This window comes from Molossus molossus, unplaced genomic scaffold (assembly GCF_014108415.1).
Source record: "Molossus molossus isolate mMolMol1 unplaced genomic scaffold, mMolMol1.p scaffold_m16_p_9, whole genome shotgun sequence".
NCBI lineage: Eukaryota > Metazoa > Chordata > Mammalia > Chiroptera > Molossidae > Molossus > Molossus molossus.
In genome coordinates this window covers 50,812,607-50,838,375 of record NW_023425403.1, presented here as the reverse complement: position 1 = coordinate 50,838,375, position 25,769 = coordinate 50,812,607, and the positions used below count along the sequence as shown (strand labels likewise).

The 25,769-nt window shown below is 40.6% G+C and overlaps 1 protein-coding gene across 12 annotated transcripts in view; it reads left to right on the top strand.

Annotated features, from left to right (window-relative positions):
* Positions 1-25,769, top strand: part of TMTC4 (transmembrane O-mannosyltransferase targeting cadherins 4) — a 75,320-nt gene that overhangs the window by 30,779 nt on the left and 18,772 nt on the right. For 10 of the 12 annotated variants that reach the window (XR_004958178.1, XR_004958175.1, XR_004958179.1 and 7 more), the window contains 9 exons: positions 1,158-1,255; positions 4,305-4,397; positions 4,625-4,789; positions 5,570-5,772; positions 7,098-7,269; positions 7,356-7,487; positions 13,587-13,666; positions 13,818-13,925; positions 14,031-14,172. Coding sequence is in view for 7 of the 12 variants with exons in the window: in XM_036250615.1 (XP_036106508.1) it covers positions 1,158-1,255; positions 4,305-4,397; positions 4,625-4,789; positions 5,570-5,772; positions 7,098-7,269; positions 7,356-7,487; positions 13,587-13,666; positions 13,818-13,925; positions 14,031-14,172 (1,193 nt within the window). In the remaining 5 variants the exon portion in view is untranslated. The remainder of the gene's footprint in view (positions 1-1,157; positions 1,256-4,304; positions 4,398-4,624; positions 4,790-5,569; positions 5,773-7,097; positions 7,270-7,355; positions 7,488-13,586; positions 13,667-13,817; positions 13,926-14,030; positions 14,173-25,769) is intronic. The other 2 variants (XM_036250616.1, XM_036250621.1) reach the window with 2 other exon arrangements.

Here is a 25,769-nt window from a genome sequence, read left to right as displayed (position 1 = left end):
TATTTCTGTATAATTTTTCTCTCTCAAATGAGGAACATATCGTTCATGTTGCCCCCATTTTATAGATGGTGTCACTGAGACAGTGAGTGAAAGGAACCTGCTCAGGGTCACATGGTAGATGGCAGAACTGGAATTAGACCAGGAGTTCTGGTTTTAAGCACAATGGAACCAAGATGCATAGGCACTGTAGGCAAGCTAACGATTTTATCCTCCATGCGGGTTCACTTTGCCCCCCTTCAAAGTTGTGTCTTTTTTAAACGTTTGTTCACCATCTGGCAGGAGGTGAGGGCATCTCAAAGGAAGAACAGAGTTGAGCACCACATTTTCCTTTCCTCCCCTCCCAAGCCGTTCAGCTCTGGCCCCCACATGGCAGGTACCACCCACCAAACAGTATAGGCAGATCCTCCCTCAGAAGGCAGTTTGGAGACCATGGGTTATTACTCAAGCCCAACCCCAGACTTTTTACTACAGCGTTCACTTTTCTAGTGATGTTTTGTCTTCCTGTTGATGCTTGAGTTCCTAAGCAGGCTGGCAGCCCAGGCTGGCCTGTACCTTTACCTGCCCCAGGTGCTCGGTGGGTGCCAGCCCTTGGTCAGTGGTCCTGCACCTTCACAGGTCAGAGCCATTCCACTGGGAGCAGAGCAGACCCATTTACACCACCCAGGACTCAGAGAGCCAGACTCCTACCCCAGGAGTAGTCGAGGCTCCCAGAGCTGTGCAGGCTTCCCCTTTGCTCCTGTCCTTGGGAGGTCACTGCAGCCAGGCACCGTGCTCACACTCTCAGTGGGGTTTTCAACATAACTTGTCCGGATGGGCTGTTAGGTGGTTGGCAAGTTGGGAAGAAGGAACTTGCCCCATGGGGACTGTGAGATGAGCGATCTTGGTGGCCAGGGCTTTGTTACAATGCCTCCCAAAGGCTCTGAGCACCTGCTAGGGTACACCTGGAGAGGGGACCTGTGCAACATTTGGAGGGTGTTGTCTAACCAGAAATGCGGGGGTCTAACACACTCAACCACAGAGATATGCTGTCAGGAGACCAAACTCTGGTTTTAAATTGTGGCTATTTAAGGTACATGCTTTGAATTTTTGTTCCTGGTGCTAATAAGACTGAGCTACGTTATATGACTTTTGTGTTTGTCATTTTCCTTCGTTGGCAGGTCACAAGGAAGGAATGCATTCTACATTCTGGGTGTTGCTGAGTGTCTTTCTGGGAGCTGTGGCCATGCTGTGCAAAGAGCAAGGGATCACTGTGCTGGTAAGACCTGAGACACGGTCAGGGCCTGCCCCAAACGTGCCCTGCCCCTCCTATAGAGACCAACCGAGCTGGCCCTGCCTGTGTGACCCCCTCTCGCTCACCCCTTTGTCAGCCTGCAGTTGTAGACCTTTCTGGACCAATTACTTGTGCTCTCACAATGCTGGTGTTTCATATGGGAATTGACTGTCTAAGCTGACAATCATTAGCAACTGGTGAAAATGGAGAGTGGGAAGTTCTTATAGAGTAGTGATTTGTTCTCTTGGAGAAGTCCCATAGAAAAAGGTGAAAGAATGATTTGAGTTTCCTCGGATGCTCTCATATTGCAGCAGTCCTAACTACAACAGTGGACTGACCCCATTAATGCCTCTGGTCCTGATTAAACAAGTATTGAATGCATGTCATGTTATACTTGGCTTCGACTGGAAATGTGAAAGAGGAGAGGAGAGGGCCTCTGTGCCTGATCTGATCGGAACCCCAGGAAAAGAGAGGCATTGAAATCCACTTTCCTTTTTTCTCTATTCAAGCCAATTTCCTGCCTTACATTATTCGAAGGAAATCTAGAAATTAGAGATGTGAGCAGAGGTAGAGGAATGGAAAACAAAGGTGTGGGGTGTGAATGGCCCACGTCGGAATCCCTTGAGGAAGGAAGGGCAGTCTGAGCTGTTTGGGGTTTGACACAAGTCTAGGCAAAGATCAGTGCTTTTATTGGACTTGATCTTTAATGGTAAGGTTAGCAAGCTAGAAGATGGGATAGAAAGAATGACTGTGCAGATATCCTTGAATTTCTCAAGTTACTTTTTTTTTAACTTTGCTCTAAACCAAGGTTTCTCAACTTTGCTCTTATTGACATTTAGGACTGGATCTTTTTTCTTATGGAGGGCTGTCCTGTGCACTGTAGGATGTTTAGCCGCATCCCTGGCCTCCATTCACAAGGTGCCAGTAGGACCCCTCAGCTGTAACAACCTAAAATGTCTCCAACATTGCCAAGCATGTCCTGAGGGGCAAAGTCATCCTCTTGAGGACCACTGCTCTAAACCCTTTCTCTTTAAAGTGTGGTTTGAGGACCAGTAGCATCAGCATCACTTGGGAACTTATTAGATATTTAGGGTTTTGAACACCACTCCAGGGCTGCTGAATCAGAATCTCCACTTAATAAGGTCCCAGGGTGACTCCCAATGAACGTTTGAATTTATGTGAAGAAAGATAGGGTGAATTTTAGCTGTTTTCAAAAATTTGATGAGAATGTGGACATTGTAATGATGCATTTAAATGGGAAGGAGAAGGGAGGGCAAAGCTTGATGGCATGACCCCGTCACCCCTTGGTGACTGTTCTGCAGCTCACAGGCAGAAAAACAAACAGTGTAAAAAGACAGTGACGGTGACAGCTCAACAGGGAGCTTCTGCCTTCTAGAAAGTAGTTTCCGCCCAGGCAGAAATGGTCTTCTGTGACCCACTAAAATCATGTTTTGCATGGGTGAATAAAATCAGGATTCTTTAATGATTAACCCAGCGCTGGCCCGTGTACAGGATAATTAATGGCCCCCAGCATTTCTAGGAGAGGGTTAAGTAGGAATGTCATCCTTGCTCTGAAAACCACGAATTACTACTGGCTCCTGATGATCTGTGAGCTTCTTTGCCACAAAGCCCCCTATTAAAAAGACTAAGTCATTTAGAGGCATTGTTATCCAAATACACCGTGTATATTCTGACCACTTTATTCAGACTGGGCAGAGAGTTCTGCTAGATGACATTTTCTGCAGCAGTGACATCTGTGGAAAGTCCATTGCAGAGTAGACAGTAGAATTCAGGACACATCGAGCCTTCAGCCTGTAACTATAGCTGTAGTGGCTGCAAAAGCTGCCCTCACCTGCCGGAAGAAATTGTCATGGTTGTATTGGAAACTGTGAGTGTAGGTGGAGCTACAGTATCACACTCAAAATTCAGTGGCATCATCACAGAGTTGAAGTTATTATTTACCATTCACCTAGCCATCATGGGCAGGGCTTCGCATGAAGAGGTGACCGTCGTCCATACAGTTACCCAGGCTGGCAGAGCCTCCGCCATCTTCGGTGTGTAGTTCCCCAAAGTCTTCCTAATGATCCCCGTCATCTCTATCATAGCCTGCTGGGAAGGGAAACAGAGTGGTGGAGTGTGTCCAGGTCTATAACCAAACCTCCAAGAAGGGGCATTATCACTTCTACCCATGTTCCATAGGTTGGAAATGCAGTCTGGTTGTGTGCTTAGCAAGAACAGAAAGCTGGGCCCTGGGTCAGCGTGGCTCAGTTGGTTGGAGCGTTGTCCCATACACTGAAAGATTGCTGGTTTGGTTCCTGGTCAGGGCACATACCTAGGTTTCAGGTTCGATCCCTGGTGGGGGCGTGTACAGAAGGCAACCAGTCGATGTTTCTCTCTCTCTCTCTCTCTTTCTCAACCCCTCCCCCTTCCCCTCTCGAAAACTAGTAAAATATATCCTCAGGTGAGAATAAAAAAAAAAAAAGAAATAGAAAGCTGGTGGACAATTAGGAGTTGAAGCTGAGAGATCTCTAACAACCCATCAGAAACTATTGTGTATGTTCTGCTCCTGCTTCTGCTACACTTGCCAAAGTCAGTCAGCACTTGAGGTGTAGTAACTTATGTGCCTGAGTTTTTGAGGCTGATGGCTGCCTTTATCCTTTTAGACATAATAACTGCCCACAAAACCATTCTGCTATGTCAACTAAGGAACCCAGTCTTAAAGTAAAGAAAAAAAGAGAAGGAAGGATCTCTGAGGAGGTCCAAATTTCTAGCTATCCCAAATCTTACAGTACTCTAACATGCAGACAATGAAATTATGATTAATAGGAATTTACTAGATAATAAACTTGATGTAATATGTTATGTGCTAATTTTATAGGAACGATGGTTGCTTTTTTTAAGAGCTGAAGAGGTCTTTTGTAATCTAATCCACTACATTCCTTTCCTAGATTTAATAATAAAATTGTGCAGTATAATTGCTACCTAATCAGAGTTAGGCTCTCGCATCATTGATTGCCTTGTTTTGCTTCCTTAGGGTTTAAACGCAGTCTTTGACATCTTGGTGATAGGCAAATTAAATGTTCTGGAAGTTGTCCAGAGGGTACTGCATAAGGACAAGTCATTAGAGGTGAGTATATACTTTTGTCTCCAGCCCTGACATGGAAAATGTCAAGTACCGGCTGATTTAAAATGCCATTTTCAAAGTACCTCTTGTGATTTTGAATTCTAAAACAGCCAGCCTTTTAAAGCATGGTGTCAGCACAGTTCAGGTAGAATTGCTGCACAAATTGTACCTGGCTTGGCCACACTTTTATTTGAAAATCTGACATCAGGGGCTTTGCGGTGTCTTTTCAGAACATTGGCGTGCTCAGAAATGGGGGCCTCCTCTTCAGAATGACCCTCCTGGCCTTGGGGGGCGCAGGGGTGCTCTACATGCGGTGGAAAATCATGGGCACTGGCCCCCCACCATTCACCGAGGTGGACAACCCCGCCTCCTTTGCCGACAGCATGTTGGTCAGGGTGAGTTCTGAGTAGGTCCACCTGATTCCCAGGTCCTTCATCTCACTCCCAGAACACGCACCAAATCCCTAATGAATGGAACATCTCCATGTTTGTATGCAGTCACGAAGATATTCTAGGATGAAACCAGGCTTTTATTAGGGGATTAAGCAGATAGAAGCCCCTTGTAATTCCAGTCTAATCAAAATTAAGGAGTGGTTCCTCCTAACGTCAGGCTTCCTGCCAGCCTCATTAGTGTCTCCTAACCCTGTGACTTTTGTAATAAAGGAAATTGGCATGGCAGGGGTAAGATAAAATATAGCAATATCAGTGGTATCTTTAAATGTCTAATGATGTCAAGACTCTCTCTATTGCAAAGGTTTGCTTTCTCTGAAGGTAAGGGTATCAGTTCTTAGCAGTGCATTTCATAGAGACAGAAATCAAGAGAACCACCGTAGAATCCTGTTCTTACGTTGTTAGGCATAGAGGTGACCCCTGGGCCTCAGGTTTCCTGGGTCACAGACTTCAGGCATCACTAAGTAAATCAGACGCAGTCTGACCAGAATTATAACAACTGTATAGAAGAGTCTGTGACATTTTTTTCTATTAAAATCTGAATGCATTTAATAAATTGCAAGTTATAGCCCCACGTCCATTGTTGAAAGTGGTAACATTTTATTTTCTACAATTGCTGTCCCTGAATAGAGAAGCATATAGATGCCACAGAAGTGAAGTTAGGATATATGTGTATTTTTTCAAGTTTAGTATTAAATAAATGTTTGTTTTCCTTTTGACTGACAGGCCATAAACTATAATTACTACTATTCATTGAATGCCTGGCTGCTGCTGTGCCCCTGGTGGCTGTGTTTTGATTGGTCAATGGGCTGCATCCCCCTCATTAAGTCAGTCGGTGACTGGAGGGTAATTGCACTCGCCGCACTCTGGTTCTGCCTAATTGGCCTAATATGCCAAGCCCTATGCTCTGAAGACAGTCACAGGAGAAGGTAAGAGACAGTGCTGAATTTTAACTTCCACACTGGGTTGAGTCAGAAGCATTTTGCTAAATCCACACTGATCATTTTAACGATTTTGTGGAAGTAATGTCTAAGGACATTTATTTCCAATACATATGTATGACTAGGACGAGTTCACCCGTTCTGAATCCATCCTGGGCTTCAACTAGTGGGGAGTGAACTTGCAGGAGGGGGCTGTGGATGACTGCTTTATCTCCTCCTCCTCCTTCCCCCTGAAGTAGCATTTTGAGATCCTTTTCTCAGTAGGTGGTAAAGAGTAATTTATGGTCAGAACAGAGAGTGTAATTGATGTGTGTTGTGCCCATTATTTCACAGTTCTCCTTCAGAAAACCCTGGTGGATGCTATAGTGATTCCTTCTGTTGTTTGCTACAAAATAAACCGCTGCCCCAAAGGGACTATTCTTTCGCACCGAAAAAAAAGAGAGGAAAAAAGGTTACTGAGAAAATAATTGGAGGAAAAACAAATGTGTTTCATGAGAAAGAACACTGTTTAAGATGATTTCCTTTACGCATAAGTGTTTATGGAATTAGATGAGTAATTTCTCAAAATAAATTAAGTTTCACATTTACCTGTGTTTTAAATTGGTTTGTAATTCTACTTTTGTGTCCCAGTTCACTTATACACGTGCAGTTAGATTTTATGTTTAAAATACTATAGGCGCGGGGTCCGGGAAGGAGCCACCAAATCTGACCTAGTTTGCCAATCCGTCCTCGTGTCATGTGGGACATTAGAAATGATAGCCCAGTTCCAGAAGTGTTTCACTGCTCAGCTTTCTTCCACTTGACTGAAATTTGTGGTGTTGGACGCCCCAGAAAGGATATTAGTTTATTTCAGATTTTATAAAGTTTGAACTAGTTAAGTAGTATTATACCTGTAAAGGTTGTGGGGGGATTTTTCCACCTGTGTACACTGTACTATTAGACTAATTGGGACCAATATCCACTGGGCTATTCAATACCTGCATGGTTTGAGGTGAGTCAGGAGTAGATGCAGTAATAAGGCCCCACAAATGCCGTCATTCTAACCTTATTGACGTGAACTATGCGACTTGTAAATTTTATCCTTATGCCTGATGCTGAGCACCTCAGTCAGATTTTTACATCTTCACCTAGTACTGCCAGGCTAAACCCTGTCTGCTGATGACAACATTTTGCTGCTGCCCAAACCTTTTCTCAGTTGATAACATGGTGGTACTTGGGGGGGGGGGGGGGCTTTATTATTATTTTAATGTTGAGTAGCTGATTTTCCTGGAGAAGTCTAAAAATAACCATTTTAAGTATTTCTCATTTTTCAGGATCCTTACGCTGGGCCTGGGATTCCTCATTATCCCATTTCTTCCTGCAAGTAACTTGTTCTTCCGAGTGGGCTTTGTGGTGGCTGAGAGAGTTCTCTACCTCCCCAGTGCTGGGTACTGCATGCTGCTGACTTTCGGGTTTGGAGCTCTCAGTAAACAGACCAAGAGAAAGGTACTGGCCAGGAGTGGTGCCTTTGGTAACCACGATGGTTAGGCGGATTTTCCTCATGACATTCACCATGTCTCTCTATTCTTAAGAAATTAATCGCAGCTCTCATCCTGGGAATTCTATTCATAAACACGCTGAGATGCATGATTCGCAGCGGCGAGTGGCGGAGTGAAGAACAGCTTTTCAGAAGTGCCCTGTCTGTGTGCCCTCTCAATGCTAAGGTGTGTTGGATGCCCTCTTTCTTTAGAAAGACATTACTAGGAAATGTTTTAAGTTCCACAGCGGAGTAAGATGAATGTTTGCCTTTATACAGAATCTAGCATAATTTGGGTTTTTTTCTTTATTTATATTTTTTATGTTTTCATTGATTTTAGAGAGAGAGAGAGGAAGGGAGAAGGAGAGAAATATTGATGAGACAAACAATCGGCTGCCTCCTTCACTCCCCCTACTGGTGATGGAGCCTAAAACCCAGAAATCAAACCTGTGACCTCTCAGTGACTGGGACGACGCTCAACCAACTGAGCCACACTGGCTAGGGCCTTTCTTTTTTTGTTTCATTTTGTTATTTTGATAAAATTTATTAAAATTCTACTTAGCCAAAATAATTCAAAGGAAATTATTAAACCAGACAAGGTCAGTGAAACGAGATCGCTTAAATGAAGTTTACTCGTCTTCCATGTGGTCCAATCACCATTCGATGTGGTGGCAGGGAAGCTGACAGCACACATCGGGTCTGGGGCTGGAGGAGACCCGCAGTCGAAACATTCAGAGCACACTTTTCAAAATGCATGCTCTGACCACAGTGTTAACTGGCCTCCAAGCCTTAATTCGAAGATGATAATACCTACAGATGGACAATAATTGGATTCAGGAAGTTTAAATTACTCTGTATGCTATGCAGTAGTACACATTTATATCACCTGTGGTTTCTCCACTTGTGATTCTTTTTGTTAGATTGGGTAAAAATAAAGACTTTAAAATTGGCAGTGTTTTTGTTGAAGCAGTCTGGTAGGAATTTTTTCATTTGGATACTTCATGAATCCAAGCTCTTAGCTTAACCAGCTCTGCCTCTTTGGATGAAACTAAACATTTTTGAGTGTCCTTATCTCTAAAGGGGGCCAGTAATGCCTGTCACCTGGGTTTGTGGTGAGGCCTTAATGAAACACGGCATCTGAAGTGGCCTCACATGGTAGTTAGAACATAGTAGGTGCTTAAGAACTGTTAGCCTTCTTAGGCTCATTTTAGTTTTGGCTGTCACATTAAATGACAAGCAGGGAATGTTGCTTGCTTGAAGTGGGATGGCAAGGGTTTAGGTTAGAAGAATTTCTGTTAATATAGATCATTATGAGTACTAAGTAATGACTTATTTTTCTTGGGTCATCAGAATTGGAGCTTCCTAGAATGCTCCAAATGAATCATCAGCGGGTAGAAAAAAGAGCTCTCTGTAGTTCTATCTCATTTTTACATTCTATATTTAAGAAAAAGCAACCATTTCAGGTAAAATTATATGAACAAATCTAGTGAATAGTTGACATCTTATTGTGACCTGGAGGCAAAGAATAGTATAAAAGGTACTGACTCCTTATTTGTCTTTTTCTTGGATTAAAAAACATTGTTCAGCCCTGGCCGGTTTGGCTCAGCAGCTAGAGCATCGGCCTGCGGTCCGGAGAGACCCGGGTTCGGTTCCCGCTAAGGGCATGTACCTCGGTTGCAGTTTGTCCCCGGCCCTGGTTGGTCGTGCAGGTGCAGCCACTCGATGTATCTCTTTCACGTCGATGTTTCTCTCTCTCTCTCTCTTCCTCTCTCTCCCTCCCACTCTATCTGTGCAAAAAATGGAAAAATGTCCCAGGGTGAGGATAAAAAAAAAAAACAAAAAAAAAAACATTGTTCATATTTTATAGTTAAGAGACTTAGGTAATAGAGTGAAATCACACTTATTGTTAATTTGATTTGCTAACCTATCCATTAATTTTATGCTACTAAAATAAATTGCCTGTGGTTTAATTTTATAAATGTTAATAGATTTGCTTTATTTTTACTTTTGTGTTTCAATAGCAGTAGTTATGCCTTCTATTTATATAGTTTTCCCTATAAAGAACTCAGATTTCTTTGTAGTGGCTCTGCAATTAGTTTCTATTATCCTCCCTCTAAGGTTTTTAGAGAGAGGGTGTTGTTATTATTATTTTTTACAAATGGGAGAAAGTGAGGCATAGAAGAATGGAAATGATGTCATCTAGCTTAGTAATCTAGGTGGTTAGATAGAGGCCTGATATGATGGATACAGTGACCAAGTTATTCTAGTCAATGGGAGAGGGGGGAGGTGGGACATATGTGATTTTGAGCTTAATTGTCTGTCCTATAATGTGACTTCATATGTTGTAGGCTAGAAAACACAGGGTGTACACACATGGGCACACACATAATTATATGTTGGTGTGCGTAGTTTTCTTTCTTCAATTTAAACCAAATGTACTTACAAGACCTCATCTTCCAAATGGGCCTGGTGGTGATAGTCCTTTCTAAGAACTTTTTCATTGATACCATTCAATATGAGCAAAGTAGAGATTTTTTTTTTTTTTACTTTCTTACTATAAATTAAAATGTTATCAAACTATCTTTAATTTTTTTTTTTTTTTAGACAAAAGCTAGGTTGATTTCAGGGCAGAGGTCTCATTTAAGAAGACAGACACTGGTTTCATTCAACTTCATTACAGGAGATACGTTTTTTGTACTGGTATCCACTTTATGTTCACTGAATATTATGTAAGCATTTGACACTTGGCTCTAGAGTGGGCCCAGATTTACAAACTGAAGCTCATCTTTCTCAAAAGATTGCAATATCCAGGTAGGTAGTGCCAGTGCCTAGTCTGCTTTTGTTACCCACAGTGCTTTGCATATGATATGCACTTGATATTAGTGATTGAATTGAGCCAAATGGAAGTTAAATTCCTTGAGCCTACTATGGTGAGAGACCAAGTATCTAATTATATTTACAGTCAGCTTAGTTTTCAAGGCTTTAAAGTATGTACCACTTTGCATCAACTCAGTGATACAATTCTAAATTATTTTAATAATGAAAAGGATCGTGTACCACACTTAGGTATTTCTTTAGGGAGTGACCCAGGATAGATTATAGGCCATTTCTGTACTTCAGACTTTTTAAGTTTAACATCAACCGTTGGCAGAATATTTGAAACAAACTGGTGTGAGCACTGGCGTTAAAAGACCTTCCATTCCTGCCGCTTTGCCTTCGCTTCCTCTACGTTTACATGTCGCTGGGTTGCGGCGCTTGGTTTCCTCTGTGGCTTCTGTGCGGGTTCATTGCCTCAGCGCAGGAATCACAAAGGCCAGAGGGAAAGATCAAGAATACAGAGGCCTTTTTCAATCTTTTACCTTCCGTGGAAACAAATCACTCCTTCTTTAAATACTATTTTAAGTAAATCGTGTCAGGGTTATTTTGTTTTGTTTTTTGAACAGTGGCTTATCTAGGCAGCTGTTTTCTGTTCAGATACTTCCCTCCACATTACCCAGAGGACGAGGCTGGCCTCTTGGTGAACCTGTTTATCAGTTCTTAATTCTGGACAGCTTGCCTTTCCCGGGCTGTGGCGGATCTTTGACTAGTTCCCCCGAAATAACTGCGGGTGAGTGTCCACGCGCCCCCTCCCCTTGTCTGCTGCTTCCTGGCATTCTGGGCAGCTGGCGAGGGTGTCTGACAGAGCACTGTCTGAGCTGCAGAGGGCACTTGGGCTCTTTGTTTGAGCTTTTCACGGAGAACACAATTTCCCCATAACAAAGGAAAGCAGCAGGAGCTCAGGGGCGGAAGAGGTGGGAGTGCTGTGTTGAAGTCTGCCACCCTGCTGTGTTTGTATTGGGGACCACAAGCACCTGGCGCACAGGTTGGAGTCTCCAAGGTTTGGTCCTTTTGTAGGTGGGACTTGAGGTGAAGTAACACGTCCTGGTTGGGGTTAGGGGAGGCACACAATCAAACCATGTAGAGCACACCTCTTCAAAACGTGCCGCTGACCATGGCACGAACTAGCCTCCCAGCTATAATGCCGAGAGGATAAAACCCACGCGTGGAAGCTTCAATCGTGCAGTGTGCAGTGCGATAGTATACATTTCTGTCACCTGTGGTGTCCCTGCTTGTGGTTTCCGTTAGAGTCGGCAAAAATAAATGTATGGATTTTAAGATTGGCAGTTAAAAAACAATTCTCTGTTATGTATGTGCTTAAAGAGTGTTGCACCGCTCCCTACCCTTTCAGAAATATTGGTAATTATGAAAATGTGTCTAACTGTAGGTTAAGATGGATGAGGCAGGATACGCTCATATTTTCAGAAGGGGTTTGGAAGCGTTTGAATGTAATGTTATTTGAATGTATTTAAACCATGATTGTATTTCACGATATTCTATGCCAGCACAGAATATAACAGACTAAGTGGCTTAAACGACAGGAATTTATTTTCTCACAGTTCTGGAGGTTGGAAGTCTAAGATCAGGGTGTCAGCAGGCTGGATTTTCCTAAGGCCTCTCTCCTGGGCTTGCAGAGGGCCATGTTCTTGCTGTGTCCTCACATGGCCTGTCCTGTGTGCATGCATCCCTGGTGTCTCTGTGTATCCAAATTTTCCCTTCTTATAAGGACACCAGTCAGGGTGGGTTAGGCCCCACTCTAAGGACCTCATTTTAAGTTGATGACTTTTTTAAAGACCCCATCTCCAAATATAGACACATTCTGAAGTGCTGGGGTTTAGGGCTTCAACATAGGAATTGAAGTGGGGGGGCACAATTCAGCCCAAACACACAAAAAGGAACATTTGTTTACTTTAAGAAAAAGTAATAGATGGTATGAATGAACAGGTCTAGAAAGCACCTTGCGTAGTCGGCTCCATCTTTACTGAGCACCCTAATAAATGACTGTGATATAGTAAGAAGAAACACAGGCTTTAGATCCTGGATTCAAGTCCAGCACCAGAATCTTGGGTAAGATGCTTAACAACACTGAAGCAGTCCCTCCACTTGGAAGGGAGGGTGATAGCTGCTCCCTGTCAGGGGTGCTGTGAAGAGACTATATGTGTTCGATGCCAACCCCTGCACCTGGCTCATGGCTTCCCTCAGCACCTGCCCGCTGCTAGTGTTTCTGTAACTGTTATTAGTCACACTTAATACACTTAATTGAATGAATTTCTATAGCATCATTTCTGCCGAGATTGCTGTTGGTCCTTACATTGTAAGCCTCCAAAAGGAGCTTTTGATGATCCATAAATAATTTTGATAATAGTCTTCCTGAGTCTGTGCACTCCTGCTGCCCTGGTCTTAGTTCAGGTCCGAGGTCCTTCCCTTATAATTTAGTCTGAGCCCATGTACTCTTGAGAAAATGCCGTAAGTTGGCCACTCTAGTACCCTCACATTAAGATGACTGAGGATTTCTGGTAGGTTTGCAGCTGTGAGTCCTGTTTCTTCTAGTCTACTTTATAACTACATCATTAAAAATTCTCTTTATAAAAAATTGAAGTAAAATTCTCATAACGTGTATACACACACACACAGGTATACACGGTGGGGCAAAAGTAGGTTTACAGTTCATATGGAAAATAATACAATAATTAAGAAATAATAATACAAGAATAAACTGTTTTGTGTACTTACATCTGTAAATCTACTTGTGCCCCGTCCTGTGTGTGTGTGTGTGTGTGAAAGCAGGATCTCATAGCAGCTTTAGTCACAGTAGCCAAAAGATGAAAGCAGCTTAAGTGTCCATCAACAGATAAATGGATAAAGAAAATGTGTATATATACAGTGGAATACTATTCGGCCTGAAAGGAAGGACATTCTGACACATGCTGTAACATGGATGGACCTTGAGGACATTATGCTAAGTGAAATAAGCCAGTTGCAAGAAGACAAATACTATGTGATATCACTTATGTCAGGTACCTAGAAAAGTCAAATTTGTGAAACAGAACGCAGAATGGTGGTCGTCCTAATGGGGGACAGGTACATGAGAGAGGAGGGGGAGTTGAGGGTTTGTTTAGCAGTAAAACCAGCCCAGCTTCCTAATTTTTTCGTTTCTCCAGTGAGTCCTTTAGTTAAATATCCTTCTGTTATACTTTAGTGGTATCATCTGCTTGTCACCTCCCTTTCTTAGACTCTTTTCTTACAAGGTCTGGCCAAGCCTCTGTAGGGTTTTTGCTAAAGTTCTGATGGGTGGGGTTTTTTTTTAATACCATTACCTTCTGTTTTCAGTTAGTAGATATGCTAGTGATCCCTGCTCTGAAGAAGGACCTCTATCAGCTAATGACCAAGTTTTTATCTCTATCTTCAGGTTCACTACAATGTTGGCAAAAACCTGGCTGACAAAGGCAACCAAACAGCTGCCATCAGATATTACCGAGAAGCTGTGAGGTACTGCAGGCCTCTTGTCTCATTCATTTATATGCATTGGTTTAACTTTCTAGAGTTAAAAACCTGTCCCTTAAAGACTCCAACTTTAAGATATCTTTGCCAGTTCCTGAGAGCTTAGAGAAGACGGCTCGGTTTCTCTCTCCACTTTCAGATTAAATCCCAAGTATGTTCATGCCATGAATAATCTTGGAAATATTTTAAAAGAAAGGAATGAGCTACAGGAAGCAGAGGAGCTGCTGTCTTTGGCTGTACAAATACAGTAAGCATTGTACTTGTAATTATGCTGGTGGCAAAGAAACAAGCTCCTGCCTGTTGGGGCCTAAGGCTTTCTTTTCCTTGTTTACCTTTGTAAAATGCTCACCAGGCCAGACTTTGCTGCAGCGTGGATGAATTTAGGCATAGTGCAGAACAGCCTGAAACGGTTCGAAGCTGCCGAACAGAGTTACCGGACAGCAATCAAACACAGACGGAAATACCCTGACTGTTACTACAACCTTGGGCGTTTGGTAAGTGTAATGTGGCCCATGACTGCAGAAGAAAAGCTTGTTTTTTCCTTATTTGTAATAAAATGAGGGTAGTAACCCCCCTACTAGTATTCTCCATCTTATAAAGTTCTTTCACTTAGGTTTACATCATTTGAAGGGAGCTATTTGATTTCCTTATGTTTAACTTTTTAAGCTCTAATTAGAGAGGAATCTAACTTAAATTAGCCAAGCTTCAGAGAGCACAAAGGCAATAGGTCAAACCAAAGAATATATTAGAATTTTTAAAGTCCCTTGTGTTTTGTACTCCTAGGGGTAAGGTAACTTCCTGATAAACATCATTTTCTCAGTTTTTAAAACACGAATAAATACTGAGATTGAAAAAGCAAGCCCATAATGTGATTTTTTTTGTATTGAATTTATTGGGGTGTTGTTGGTTAATAAAACTATATAGGTTTCAGGTGTACAGTTCTGTAATACATCATCTGTATATTGTATTGTGTGTTCATCACCACAAATCAAGTCTCCTTCCATTCCATTTATTCCCCCCTTTACCCTCTTCTGCCTCCCCCAGCACCCCCTTTCTGGCAATCATCATATTGTTGTTTCTGTCTATTCTTGTCTTGTGTATGGTGTAAGAAGGTGGTCTAGTTTTTTTCTTTGCTTAACCCCTTCACCTTTTTCATCCAGCTCCCCAACCCTCTCTCCTCTGACAGCTCTCAGTCTGTTCTCTGTATCTATAAGTGTTTCTGTTTTGTTTGTTAGTTTATTTTGTTCATTAGATTCCATATATAAATGAAATTACATGGTACTTGTCTTTCTCTGACTGGCTTATTTCACTTAGCACAATACTCTCTAGGTCCATCTGTTCTGTCACAAAAGGTAAGATTTCCTTATTTTTTATGGCCGAGTAGTATTCCATTCTGTAAATGTGCCACAGCATTTTTATCCATTCATCTACTCATGGGCACTTGGGCTGCTTCCAAATCTTGGCTATTGTAAATAATACTGCAATGAATATGGGGTGCAAATATTCTTTTGAATTAGTGTTTCGGGTTTCTTCAGATATATTCCCAGAATTAGAATTGCTGGGTCTCAAGGCAGTTCCATTTTTATTCTTTTGAGGTAACTTCATACTGCTTTCCACAGTGGCTACACTAATCTACATTCCCACTAACAGTGCAGGAAGGTTCCCTATTCTTCACATCTTCACCAATACTAGTTGTGTTTTGATTTATTAATGATAGCCATTCTGACAGGTGTGAGGTGATATCTCATTGTGGTTTTAATTTGTATATCTCTGATGATTAGTGATGTTGAACATCTTTTCATATGTTCAACTTGGATCTGTCTAGTATTTCCAACACCATTTATTGAATAGACCATCTTTACACCATTGTATTTTTTTTTTATCCCGTTGTCAAATATTAATTGACTATAAAAATGTGGGTTTATTTCTGGGCTCTATTTTGTTCCATTGATCTATATGTCTGTTTTTATGCCAGTATCATGCTGTTTTGATTACTGTGGCTTTGTAGTATAGTTTAATATCAGGTAGTGTGATTTCTTCAACTTTATTCTTCTTTCTCAAGATTGCTTTGCTATTGGAGGTCTTTTGTGATTCCATATAAATTTTTGGAATATTTGTTCTAATTCTGTGAAATACACAATTGATATATTGATAGGAATTGCATGGAATCTATAGATTGCTTTGGGTAGTATGGATATTTTAATGATGTTAATTCTTCCTATCCATAAATCACTTATTTGTATCTTCAATTTCTTTCTTCAGTGTCATAATTTTTGAAGTAGAGGTCTTTTACATCCTTGGTTAAATTTATTCTTGGGTTTGTTTGTTTTTTATGCAATTATAAATGGTATTGTTTTCTTAGTTTTCCTTTCCAATAGTTCATTATTGGTGTATTAAAATGCAACTGCTTTCTGGATATTTATTTTGTATCCTGCTACTTTACTGAATTCATTTATTAGTTATAGTAGTGTTTTGGTAGAATCTTTAGAATTCTCTATATACAGTATCATGTCATTTGCAAATAATGACAGTTTTACTTCTTTCTTTCCAACTTTGGTGTCTTTTATTTCTTCTTATCTGATTGCTTTGGCTAAGACTTCCAGTACTATGTTGAATAAGAGTGGTAAAAGTGGACATCCCTGTCTTCCTCCCAATCATAAGAGAAACACTTTTAGTTTTTTCCCATTTAGTGTGATGTTGGCTGTGGGTTTGTCATATATGGCCTTTATCATGTTAACATATATTTCCTCTCTTCCCACTTTGCTGAGAGTTTTAAATCATAAATGGGTGCTTGACTTTATCAGATGCTTTTTTGCATCTATTGATGTGATCATGTGATTTTTGTCATTCACTTTGTTTATGCAATGTATCATATTTATTGATTTGCAGATATTGTACCAATCTTGCATCAATGGAATAAATCTTACTTGATCATGATGTATGATCTTTTTAAAGTATTTCTAGATCTGATTTGCTAATATTTTATTGAGGATTTTAGTATCTACATTCACCAGGAATATTGACCTATAATTTTCTTTCTTTGTCATGTCTTTATCTGGTTAAAGAATTAGGATAAAGCTGGCCTTATAAAATGAACTGGGGAGTTTTCCCTCCTCTTGAATTTTTTGGAATGGTTTGAGAAGGATAGGTATTTGTTCTTCTTTGAGTGTTTGGTAAACATCACCTGTGACTCCATCTAGTCCAGGACTTTCGTTTGTTGGGAGTTTTTTTTTATTACTGCTTTAAATTATTAGTTGTAATTAGTGTATTCATATTTTCTAATTCTTTCTGAATCAGTTTTGGAAGATTGTATGTTTCTGGGAATTTATCCATTTCTTCCAGATTGTCCAATATGTTGGCATATAGTTGTTTGTAATGTTTTCTTACAATCCTTTGTATTTCTTTGGTATCAGTTGTTACTTCTTTCTTTCATTTCTGATTTGTTTGTTTGTGTCCAGTCTTTTTTTCTTGATGAATTTGGTTAAAGGTTTGTTAATCTTGTTTATATCTTCAAAGTACCAGCTTTCATTGATCTTTTGTATTTTTTTTTAAAGTGTTTATTTCATTTACTTCTGCTCTGATCTTTATTATTTTATTTACTCTCACTTTGGGTTTTGTTTGTTGTATTTTTTCTAGTTCCTTTAAGTGTAAAGTTAGATTGTTTATTTGAGATGTTTCTTATTTCCTCAGGTAGGCCTGTAATGCTATGAGTTTCCTTCTCAGGACTGCTTTCATTGTGTCCCATAGATTTTGGGTTTATATGTTCTCATTTTCATTTGTTTCAAGGTATCTTTTGATTTCTTCCTTGATCTCATTGTTAACATATGCATTGTTTAGTAACATGTTATTTAGTCTTTATATCTTTGTCTTTTTCAGTTGTTTTCTTGTGATTGATTTCTAGTTTCATAACATTGTAGCCAGAGATAATTTCAGTCTTCTTAAATGTATAGAGACTTGTTTTGTGGGCTAACATGTGGTCTATCCTAAAAATGTTCCATATGCACTTGAAAAGAATATATATTCTGCTGCTTTGGAGTGAGATGCTCTGAAGATAGCAATTAAATTCTAATCTAATGTGTCATTTAAGGCCACTGTTTCCTTGTTAATTTTCTGTCTGGAAGATCTATCCATCAATGTCCATGGGATGTTAAAATCTCCTGCTATGACTTTACATAGCAGTCTCTCCCTTTATGTCCAAAAAGATTTGCTTTATATTTTTAGGTGCTCCTATGTCGGGTGCATAAATGTTTACAAGGGTTACATCCTCTTTTTGGATTGGTCCCTATCATGATGTAGTGTCCTTCTTTGTCTCTGCTATATAGCCTTTGTTTTAAAGTCTATTTTGTCAGATATAAGTATTGCTACCCCAGTATTTTGTTTTCCTTTCCATTTGCATGAAATATATTTTTCTGTGCCTTTTAGTCTGTGTGTATCTTTTGTTCTGAGATGGATCTCCTGTAGACAGCATATATATGGGTCTTGTTTTCTTATCCATTTAACTATCCTATGTGGGTTTTTTTTTTTTTTTAGGAAAGGTAAATAAAAAAGTTTATTTGCATGTTAAATAATCATAGGAACACCTTACAGTATTGCTTTCATTGGCTAAAAACTGGTACAATAGTTTATTTTAACTATGTTCCTCTGTTTTCTGTTTTGTTTTGTTTTGGTGTTTTGTTTGTTTTCTTATTTTTCAAGAAGACTTTTTACATTTCCTATAATACTGGTTTGCTGGTAACAAAATCCTTTAGCTTTTCTCTTGTTTGGGAAGCTCTTTATTTCTCCAATGTTAAATGATAGCCTTGCTGGGTAAAGTAGTCTTGGTGTAAGTCCTTGCTTTACATCACTTTGAATATTTCATTCCAATCCCTTCTGGCCTGAAATGTTTCTGTTGAGAAGTCAACTGACAGTCTTATGACAACTCTCGTGTAGATAACTATCTTTCTCTTGCAAAGATTATCTTCTTGCCTTTAACCTTTGCCATTTTAATGATGGTGTGTCTTGGTGTAGGCCTCTTTGGGTTCATCTTGTTTGAGACTCTCTGTGCTTCTTGGATTTGTATGTCTTATTTTGTTCTTGTTAATCCTTACCCAAGGAGATTTTTCCATTGTTTTGTTTGTTTGTCTTTTAGATAGAGTGGAAGGGAGGGAGGGAGAGATAAACATTGATGTGAGAGAGACACATTGATTGGTTGCTTCCTACACAACCCCGATCAGGGCCAGAGATCGAACCTGCAACTCAGGTATATGTCCTTGACTGGATATCAAACTTGCAACCCTTAGGTCCATGGGCAGACACTCTACTGCTGAGCCAAACCTACCATGGTTTGTATGTCTTTTTTCTTCAGGTTAGGAAAATTCTCAGTCATTATTTCTTCAAATAGGTTCTCAATTCTTTGCTCTCTCTATTTTTCTTCTGGTACCCCTATGATGCTAATATTGTTACTCTTCATATGGTCCCAAAGACCCCTTATACTATTCTCATTTTTTAAAAATTCTTCTTTCATTTGTTGCTCTGATTGGGTATTTTCTGCTACCCTGTCTTCCAAATTGCTGATTCAATCTTCTGCTTCATCCAACATATTGTTTATTTACTCTAGTGTATTTATCATTTCAGATATTGTATTCTTCATTTCTGGCTGGTTCTTTTTTATGGTTTCTGTGTCCTTTTGTATACTTACTATATCTTTGTTTAAGTTCTCACTAAATTTATTGAGTATCTTTATAACCATTTTTTTTTTTTTTAACTCTGTATCTGGTAAATTGCTTGCCTCCATTTCATTTAGCTCTTTTCCTGGAAATTTTACCTTAGTTCTTTCATTTGGGGCATATTTCTTTGTCTCTCCATTTTGGCTGCTTCTTGGTGTCTGTTTCTATGTATTAGGTATATCTGTTACAGTTTCTAGTGTTAGTAGGATGGCCTTATGTAGTAAGTGTCCTTTGAGGACCAGTGGTACAATCTCCTTGATCACCTGAGCTGGGTGTTCCAGGAATGTCTCTTGTGTGAGTTATGTGGGCCCTCCTGTTGTAATTGAGTCTTGATTTCTATTGGCCTGTTCCTGCATTGGGTCAACCTTGAAGCTGGCTTACTATGAAGATTGACCTGTACTTCATTGTACAAGCTGCTGACCACAAAGTGGAATTTGTGTCAGCTGGGTCTGGTGCCTGCTGAGATCTCCCTTGGGATATGCAGCTTGTGAAGCTAATTGGATCTTGCTCTGATATTGTCTGAAGCAGGCCACTGGGTGTGTTGGTTCTGGGGCCTCTTGGGAGGGACTCTGGTGCAGGCCAGTGTCAGTCACTACCTGTGACTGGCCCTGGGCAACTTATTTGGAGCTACAGTGATCCACAGTTTATGGCTCCCTCTGCTGGGCTTAACCAGCTTTTACGAGCACCAGGCCTGGGGGCAAGTCAGCAAAATTCCCAAGGCACCCAAAGATCCATCTCCAACTGCCTCCACCTGTTAGCTGCCTGTTTGGCTCAGTCATTTAAAGAGCCTTTGGCAGTACTCAAGTTACATGAAGTAGGTTCTCAGTGAATCACCGGGTAGGGGCAATTGGTATTCACCAGATTGATACAGGTTCAAAACTCGATGCCAGTGCTGAGTCATAGGCCACTCAGCAAATGTCCCAAGGTATACTAAGTCTAGCTGGTCCCACTGGGTGCTTGCACACCTTTGTGGTGGGGCAGGATCTCAGAGTTGTCAGGGTGAGGCCAGCAGAGTTTATCAGACCCAAACAGACCAAGATTTGGCCATGTGAGGGGGAGGGTTCTTCACTGCTCAGGCGTGCAAGGGAAAAATGGCCCCCGTCTTAGAGCCACACAACTCAGTCTGTCCCAGATTCTGCCCAGACTTGGGCAGGGTGGAGCCGCCAGGAATCAGGAGGTGGGGCTACCATGAGCCCAGAGAGTAGAGCTAGCATGAGGGGGAGGCACCAGTAAGGTTCATGGGAAAGTGGGGTGAATGGAACCTTCCCAAAAGTCACACAACTCAGTCACTGACACCCCCTGAGTCTGCCCAGACCTCTGTAATCCAGCCCAGGTAGCTGAGTCCTCAGCAGGGCACAGTGTCTGCAGGGTGGAGCTACAGGGAGTCCAGAGGGCAGAGCTATTGCTTTCCCCCAGGCTGTTGCCATGTGGAAGGGAGTGCTCCACCAAGAAAGGTGGAGTCTGCATATGGGAGAGAGACTCAGCACAGGTATCCTGGCTCTGTCCCTTCAGCTCTCTACCCAGAGCCACAAACCCCCGTCTCACCTCCTGTGAGTCTAGTCTGTTCCACCCTCCCTCTGCTAGAGCCCAGAGTGAGAATCTGAGAATGAGATTTTGTGCATTGGCCCTTTAAGAGGGCACCTGTGTCTAGCAGACTTCCGTCTCGCCCTGGCAGACAGAATCCTTGATGATTTTCACAGCCAGATGTCATGTGGGCACCTCTTCCTGGCTCTGGTGCTCTGGGCTGGGGAGTCCCACTTGGGGTTGATACCCTACACTTCTCAGGGCGAACCTTTGCAGCTGACATATCCCCCTGGAATCTCAGCCACTGCCCGTGGAAACGGGACCAGCCCTTTTCACATCTTCGCCCTTCCTACCAGTTTCAATGTGGCTTCTTCTGTAAATCCTTGGTTACAGGATTGGTTATAGGACTTCTCTTCAGCTAGTCCTCAGTTGGCTCATCAGGTCGATTGCTCTACATTTAAGCTGTAATTCCAGTTTGGTCCTGAGAGGAGGTGAGTGTAACATCTACCTCCTCTGCTGCCAGCTTGGATCCCCATAGTGTGCTTTCTGAGCTTCTGTCCCTCTTTTTCCAGGGACAGCTCCCTGCATCCCAGGGTGTTCCTGCAGATAACCGTTCTCCCCACATGAGAAAGCTCAGGAGGGCATGGGATTTATTTGAAAGAGTTTTGAGATTATTCAATGGAAGTAGAAAATAAAGTTTCACAGTGACTTTTTTTTTTTTTAGTTATTAACAGAATATAAAGATTTGATTGCTCTGATTTTCTTTTTTAGTAGTTTATTTCATTATTCAAATAAATATTCCAGGAGGACCTCTATAGTAAGTTCAATAACCTTAAAATCTGCAAACATATTGATAAATGATGGCAAAATAGGTTCTGTTATGGTTTCTGTGAGGAGGCACAGTGTAATGATTACAGCTCTTGATTTTCTTGAGAAAGAAAATAACCACACACCAGAAAATGGCAGCTATGTAGGTGAGAAGTGGTAACTAACTTTATTGTGGTAAGCATTTTGCAATATATATGTGTATCAAATCATTCATTATATACCTTAAACTTGTATGTGTTATGTGCCAATTATATCTCAGTGAAGCTCGGGGAAAAAAGACGTATCCATAAATAGCAAAATTCTTTAAATAAGAATGATTGTATTTTCCCTCCAACCAATTCTTTAATTTTGATTTCAAGAAACCAAATATATATGTTCCTAATTTATTTAGTTTTTTTATATTTAATAACATTGTTAAGGAAAAAACTTCTTGCTCATTTTAACCAAACTAGAACATATGTATAGTGATGTAATTTTTAAAGGAAGTTTTTATATACTAGTTTTTCAGATTTTATCCAGCCTAACTTTACAGGTATGATTGCATCAACATTGTTTTAAAGAGATGTCTGTTTATCCTCATTTTAAAGGCCTAGAGCCCCATTCATGGTCTTGTGGAATCCCTGTGTTCTCAAAACCAGTGGTTCCCAGTACTGGTTGTACATCCAAGTCATCCCACCCTTTTTCAGATTTAGGGAATAAAAAGCTCCTTGGGGATTTATATTTATAAAACAAACCAACAAAATTCCCCAGATGATTATAATACCCTGTTGATGACCCTGCACTGGGGAAGCAGATCTCTCTGGACATTGAGCAGACTAACTGACCAAGTGAGAGCAGAAGAGGCTGTTTGGTGAGAGCAACCTAGAAAACATTAACTGCTTTAGATGCATGGAAACACCAGGCTTCAGTTTTTACCACGATGGGAATGTCTCTGGTTCTGACTGCTTTGTTTCTGGACTGGGTAGCCATGGTTTTGTGAGTTGAGGAGGTAGAATTTTGTGAATGAGGAAACCAGGTGGCCTCTCCCACTCTGCACTTTAAATGGACACATGCTGCTTCTGTTATAAATGTTAAAGGGAAGTGGTTTGGGTGATTTTAGCATTCAAAAATAAAAAGCATGTTTCAGTTATGATATATCATGGGAAGATACCGTCTCTATATACTTAGTCTAGTGTGGAAAACAGGGATCATTTCTCTCTGGAAATGGAGGGAAGATGGCAGTAAAGTGACTGAATCCATGAAACAACAAGGTATTTGAACAAGGGACATTGGGAGCAAAATATTCCCATTGTCCCACGTAAGTTTCTCTGGAGTCACTTGACCTTGTATGCATTTCTTTTACATTTGACGTTTTAAAACTCTGTACTTTATGGTCTCATTACATAATTTGATGTTACAACAGCTTTCTCTCTGAAACCTGAAGATGAGAGGAGAGCTAAACTATTCTAGCGGTACACTGTTGTAGGCCAAGAAAAAAAACTTTTCCTTTACCTTCCTATGTACTCTGACTGGGGCCCTGCAAATTAAACTGACCACAGATAGATGAACAAAACCAAACCAGTTTATTAACACATACTGCATGCCTACGTGCAGGAGAAACTCAGTGATGAGTAACTCAAAGGGATGGTTTGAACTCAAGCTTACGTAGCATCTTAACAAAGAACAATAAATTCATAGAGAAGTGACAAAACAAAGAGGTTTTAGGCTTCCCTAAGTGGCATAAATATATGGGGGGAACTAATGAAGTGAGGTTTGTGCATAAAACTTCACCAGGAGAGGGAATTTATGGCAGGCCTCATTTCTCAGTTTCTGTCCTTAGATCAGGAAAGCTTCTTTGCATTGGTTCAATCACAAATGCTTTCAGTGTATTAATCCTTATGCCAAAGTGATATATTTTGCATGGCATATTTTGTTCTATCTGGGGAGGGATGTGGAAGGACAATAAAACTGCAGCGTAATGATGTAAGCAGAGATCAGAAAATTCAATCACATACAAAGCAGGTGGACCCTTGCAAAGTTAATCAAGTGAGAATAGGAGCTGGCTGGAGATCTGGAGCAAATTGGGTGTTATCTGAATTCTTGCATTGGTGGCTACTGCAGGGGTTAGTTACTGCCTCTATTTACTGTGTCTTAAACTAATACTTGCGTGACATATCATACTTGATATTCATATGAATTATTTTTTAATTTTTTTGTTTTTTGAAGGTAGCTCTTCTTTTAAATCATTGCTTGCAAATGATCTAAACCTACAGCCTTCTAGGGTTATGCTTCAAAGCCCTAATACTTAACAGTCTCATTCCCCCCTCCTAGTAGCCGCCTGTCACTGCAGTTTCTTGGGATTTGGGAAATAGAGAATATACTAAATGTGCCTTCTGTAAGAGTTGCATCCCAAAAAAGGAAGATGGAATATAAAACACAGGGTTTTGTCATGTGCTCCAGTGCTTGGAATTCATTCCCATTTTCATGTAGTAGGTCATGTTACCATTAAATCAACTGAGACCTTGTACAGCTCTCTGTGATACTGTTTACTGATTATGCCACCTTGAAATGATCTTCCTGTGTTTCCTTCTGCCAACTGTTCTTGCTTATTTGAAGATTGTGCGCTCCATTGTTGTGTAATTATCCAGCTTTTGCTTGCCTGACAGCTTAAAAGCATTAAGAGCTTAATCTTTAACCATTCAACCAATGCATTTATATATTGGCAAATAAAAGGAACTTAATAACTTAAAAGTTAATTTTTTAAAAATTCTCCTTATTCACTGTTTAGTAACAGGAGACAGAAATGTACTTTGATTTCTGGACCCAGATAAGAAAAGAATATAATGCTGTTCTCTTATGCAATAGGAATTAGCAAGGGCTGGGTTTGGGGCATATTACTGATATTAGGGAACTATAATAAAAGTGACTAGATATATTACTAGAGACAATTCATTGTGCAAGGACTAATTGTATCAGTCGGGATCCATTCAGGAAAACAAACCATTGTAAGTATTTAAATAGAGAACATTTAATATAGGGAATTGGTTAGACAGTTGTTGGAAGGCTGGAAGAACAAAAATGGAAAGGTGATTAACTCAGAGTAAAAGAAAATCCTAGGGTGGGAGGAAATGGTGCCACCAGAAGGTAAGAGCTCAGAGAAAGAGTCAGCATCTCAGGAGCTGCCACAACCTCAAGAGCTGAGATCATGAAGGAAGAGCCACTGCTTCCTGCCTTGGGACTGGGAGGAAGGGGCATGGCCGCTTCAGAGACCCTGCCAAGAAATAGAAAGGAGAGAGTGAGCGTAGGAGGAAAGGGCTACTCCCTTCTTCCCACCACCGGATGTGTACGTGGGACTCCTATTGGCAGAAACTTAATAAGGAGCCAAGGGGTGAAGGACCCTGAACAATGTAGTTTGCAGAGTTAGAAGGACAGAAGCAGAACTAATAGGTAAATAGCATGTGCATTACCTGTCCACTTTCTGGACGAGCAGTTCTTGCTAACTGACCATTGTTCTCTGCTTTCCTTAAAGTGCTTGTTCACTTTTTTTAGCGGCTATAAGAAGGGTGAAGGTCAATACAAAATAAAAGTAAACTTCAGTCTGTAGTTATTCTTAGTAATAATAATAATAGTAATAAATAGCAAAATATATGAAGAAGTGTGTTGTCACATAAATGAAGTTATGCTGGTTGTCCTGGGTTTATTAGAGAGAACATCACCACAGGTTCTGTCTATTCCAGTGCATGTCACTTGGTGAGAGAATTGACTGACAAATCAATGGGAACATCAAATATAGAGAAACAACTAAGTGTTGGCATAATTAGCAGCCTAAATTATTTGAAGGTTTTGAACTTTTCATGTAATTTTCTTATTTAAGGGATAGGAGACAATAACTTGAGTTTCTGAGTCTCATGGGAAACGCAACATCTTTAGCAAATGGATATTCGTAAATGTTTCCATAATTATTAAATCTTTTTTGCATAATATGCTCCCTATTTGCTGTGAAGGTCATAGGTCAAGTCAAAACGTTTCAGTTGTCTAAGGAAAAGACAGACTTG